At 49.4% G+C, this 4,569-nt stretch overlaps 1 protein-coding gene across 1 annotated transcript in view; it reads right to left on the reverse strand.

The window, feature by feature from the left end:
• Positions 1-2,761: 2,761 nt before the first annotated feature.
• Positions 2,762-4,569, reverse strand: part of Ran (RAN, member RAS oncogene family) — a 17,196-nt gene continuing 15,388 nt past the window's right edge. Inside the window, exons 2-4 of the mRNA XM_013023149.1 lie at positions 3,554-3,741; positions 3,239-3,409; positions 2,762-3,156 (exon numbers count right to left, since the gene is read on the reverse strand). Of these exons, the coding sequence (XP_012878603.1) occupies positions 3,112-3,156; positions 3,239-3,409; positions 3,554-3,724 (387 nt within the window). The 5' untranslated portion in view covers positions 3,725-3,741 and the 3' untranslated portion in view covers positions 2,762-3,111. The remainder of the gene's footprint in view (positions 3,157-3,238; positions 3,410-3,553; positions 3,742-4,569) is intronic.

The raw sequence follows: 4,569 nt of genomic DNA on the forward strand, positions 1-4,569 counted from the left end.
ACGCAGCAGCACTAGGGCTGGAAGACACCTCAGAAGGCAGGTACTCTGGGCCCTTGACTTACCTGGGGCTGGAGGCTAGCTAACCCCAAGGCCGGCAAGGAGCTCATCAGCTCCCGCAGGAGACCTGCTCTGCTTTTGGACTCCTGGCATTGCCTGGTTATGTGCCTTCCTAACAACCACTTTGTGCAACCGCTGTTCCCTTAGGTTTTGCCCTTAGAAATCTACTTCCAGCAAATCCATCAATATCGCCTGGGTTCCAAATGAGAGCCTAAATACGGACAGTGGGAGAGGGGGCATCTCACTGTGTGCGCCTCAGAGCATAGGAAGCAGCAGGAGCACCTACCCAACGGCCTCACTGTGTCCACGCAGCATGCTTTCTCTGAACCGCTGCCCACTGCCCCCTCCCCAGACCTCCCAAGCAGACATCTCTAGATTTTGGAGATGCTTCCAGTGTCTGCTCCTGCCCACCAGAGTTCACTTCAGGTACCACCAAGCTCCTGCACAAGGCTGCCCAGCTCTCACCCAGGACAGCTCCAAGCGGACCAAAGGCATAAACTGTCCATGTTGCACTAGGACTTCAGTGCTCTCCAGAAGGCAGGAACTGTGATGGCTCCTGTAGCTAAACCTGAAGCATCCCATGCCAAACCTACCTACCAAGAGCATGGGTTTCCCTTTGCGGTCCGCCTGGCCAGCTTCCTGAGCGTCCACTCAACTCTCCTGAGACAGTAAGCTGGGACGAATGAGCAAGACAGTGTGAACTAAAACTCCTAAGCATGTCCTGTCACCATGACTGTCACAACTTGGCTGGCACTGTCATGTTTCCAGGCCCCACCCCACCCATCTCTAACCTCAGTTCTCTTCCTGAGGTCCACAGTAAGCACTGGGGACCAGATCTGCAGACATCAGCCAGGTGTGGAGGGATGGAGATGCACTGGCAGGTTTAGAGGGACATGACACCATTGGACCAGAGATCCCACAAGCCCCAAAGGGCAGGGGGCAGCTAAGTGCAGCTGTGGGGTGGGGACCTATGCCACGTGCTCCTGGAAGAAGCTCATCTCCTCACAACTCAAACCTGGCCTTCGTGTCACTTCTGCCAAAGAACCTAAGTCCCAACTGCTACTGCAGGTGTATGTAACCAGAACAGGTCATCTTTGTCTCTCCACTTTCTGGAAAGCTCTATGCTTTCCTAAATGTTGCATTCTACTTTAAACCATAGATTCTCCCAACTGCTCCACAAAGCAAGACTCAAAGACTCCCCACTCCCCCAAGACACCATATTGTTACTAAAAAGTAGGAAGAACCTTTCCCACCTAACTGGATAAAATTTGTATCCTGCACACACCCAGGACCAACTCTACTAATTGGCCATCAGGTCTAACTCCCATAAACCCAATGATCTATGCTCACAATTACTAAAGTCTAAGAGATAAATTAGAAAATCCAGGCAAAGTAGAAGCATTATATTTTGCAACAATTCCTTCTTCCAATGGGACTTCAGAGTCCCTGCCCGCCCCATGTTAAAGGTGAGCAGCATCCCATAACTATTTCAACATGTACAAGAACGCAAGGTACTTGCACTTACAGGTTACAAACACACTTGCTTTATATTGGAAGTAAAAGGTCTGGATGGGAGGTTTCATCTCTACAATGGGAAAAAGTTCAGATCATACAGACTCCTAAGACCTGCTTCTGAAGGTAGCAAGCATATACGCTCAGTCTGTTTAGGCCAGTACATACAGTAAGCTCTCAATCATGCCCTCTTCCTTGTGACTCCATTTTCTGTCCTGTAGGACAAGGAACCATACCGTCTCTAGACATCCAAGTGTGTGTGATACAAGGGGACACATAACACATATGGAAGTGACACATGGAAACATACTAGAAAAATTTTCTCTAAAAAACTTGGTTACTGCTAGGCGCCAGTCATGTCTATAATCCTAGCCACTCTGGAAGCTGAGATCTGAGGATTATGGTTCTAAGCCATCCATTCCAGGCAAGTCTGACACTCTTACTCCAATAAAGTACTCAGAAAAAGCCAAAAGTGGTGCTGTGGCTCCAGCAGTAGAGCGCTATCCTTGAGCAGAGGCTCAGGAACAGTACCCAGGCAGAGCAGAGTTCAAGCCCCAGGACTGGCCAAGAAAAAAAAAAAGTTGGTCACCATAAGACACTGAGAGAGCTGTCCATTCATTCTGCCTGTGGGGCGGTCGTCTCCCCTTTCTACACTGCTAAAAGAAAAACCCTTTCAAAAGCTGAAGGTCTCATTCTCAACACATCTTTGAAGGCTGGGAGTTCTGACTGGAGCCAGTGGCAACCCCAGCCACCCTCCCCGAATACTGACTTACTAGGCACCCAACACACACAGGGAGATAAAAAGCTAGTCTAGAACAATCCCCTTATGCTGTCTTCTGAGGAGACATTTAACCAACGGGGGTCCCTTTCACCATAAACTTTAATCCTTAAGCTGCCAGTCAGATGTAAAGGTCAAATGTCACCATTACCGACACGACTGCACTTTAAAGCAGCTCTTCCCTAGGGGACTGACTACCTGATGGGACAGACTGTGTTCTGTATTTACACAGCACAACTCGTGACCAACTTCGGTCATAGGTGACAACCCCAACTGACATGAAAGTAAAAGGCAGACACGAGGAGGAACCCACCGAACAAGTTAAATCATCACCAGTGAAGGTAGCCTAAGCAGTCCCGTGGCACAAGCTTTCCTATTCTAAAACACATACAAACAAGGGATGAGCTTGCTTGCTTAGGTACTTGAAATACAACTTTATTCTGATTCTAAACGAAGGGAATGGGAATGACAGTAACAAACAAGGTTTCACCACTGGATATTGTGATGTGACTGTAGCAGTCTTGTCTTTGAAACTCAAGAAGGAAACAACTGCTTTCCAAACAGCTAAGTATGCAAGTCCAAAAAATGAAGGTATTTAACTGCCACATTCATTCTGAAGCCCATTCATCTCCTTCAGCATCCCAAAGATGAAGCACATGTTCTGCTTAGCTAGATAATAAAGTGGCACACGCGCGGCACCGCTGACATCACAGGACAGTTGCCTATAAAACTAGACTTCTGACGCCGGCTCCAGCTTCGCCTTCTCACAGGTCGTCATCCTCATCCGGGAGAGCGGTGGTCTGAGCAACCTAGGAGGAGACAAAGGGCAGCGCTCCAGAGGAAACCGCCATGACACCCGCGGCGGTCCCCCACCCCCACAACAGGCCATACCTCCAGGTCATGCTCGTACTGCGCGGCCAAGGCTGGATCCATGACCACCTCCGGTGGGGCAAGAGCAGGCATGGCGACAAACTCCAAGTTAGGGTCTCCAATGAGCTTTCTAGCGAGCCAGAGGAAGGGCTTCTCAAAGTTGTAGTTACTTTTGGCAGAAATGTCGTAGTACTGTTTGAAACAAAAGGAAATGAACCTTTGCAGTAAGTCTCACAACTGAAGCAGTCACTGAGGGCATTTAAACTGACACATAAATCCCACCCGCCAGCTTCATGGAAAGGGTTGCAACTCAGCATGGCTCTAACGGCTACACACCTGGAGGTTCTTCTTCCGGTGGAAGACAATAGACTTTGCCTTCACTTTCCTGTCCTTGATGTCCACTTTGTTGCCACACAACACAATGGGGATGTTCTCACACACTCGCACCAGATCTCTATGCCAGTTAGGCACGTTCTTGTAAGTAACTCTTGATGTTACATCAAACATTATGATGGCGCATTGGGCTGAAAAACATAGGTATCAAACATTACGATGGCGCATTGGGCTGAAAAGTATTTATAGCTATGGGAGGTTTATCACACCAAGAATGCATGTGGGTGTGCATTAGGCCCAAGTCATCCAAATCTAGCCACTCACCTTAAAGATCTGATGCTAAAAATGCTCAATTATTATTGTTAATACAAAGCATTCACCACCCTCATGCTTCTGTTAACACAATATACGGATTCGAATGCACTTTGTATAAAAGCTTGAACAAGGCCTGGGAAGGTGGTAGAGTGCTTGCCTTGCATGCATGAAGCCCTGCATTCAATTCCTAAGCACCACATACGCAGAAAAAGCCAGAAGTGGCACTGAGCTGAAGAGTTGAGGGACAGCACCCAGGCCCAGAGTTTTGGCCCATGAACGACCAGAAAAAAAAAAAAAGAAAAAAAAAAGCTTGAACAACCTATGTTGCCTACCTCAGTGCTTTTCCCAGTTCTCTAATACTGCCTCACCCCCCAGGTAATCATCAGTTGGCTAGTTACCATCATCAGGAAAGAGAACCTGCCTCTGTGAATGGGTGCCTATTCCTGAAGGGCCTAGGGGGCTGTACCTGGGTTGGCCTCCCTGCTCCAGGCTGCTGGGGATGGCCCACAAGAGCAAGCTGGAGAGCACGCACAGCGCGTGGAGGTTAGTGAGCCCGCAGTACAAACGGGAGGCCCCCAGCTGACTTCTGGGACTCACTCCCACCCGGCTTGACAATGGGAGTGTGGACGGCGGCCACCGCGGGCAGCCTTCCTCCGCGTGGGGCCGCACGGCCGAGGGCCGCGGCCAGCGTGCTCGCCGCCGCT

Source organism: Dipodomys ordii, unplaced genomic scaffold (assembly GCF_000151885.1).
Source record: "Dipodomys ordii isolate 6190 unplaced genomic scaffold, Dord_2.0 Scaffold66, whole genome shotgun sequence".
Lineage (NCBI taxonomy): Eukaryota > Metazoa > Chordata > Mammalia > Rodentia > Heteromyidae > Dipodomys > Dipodomys ordii.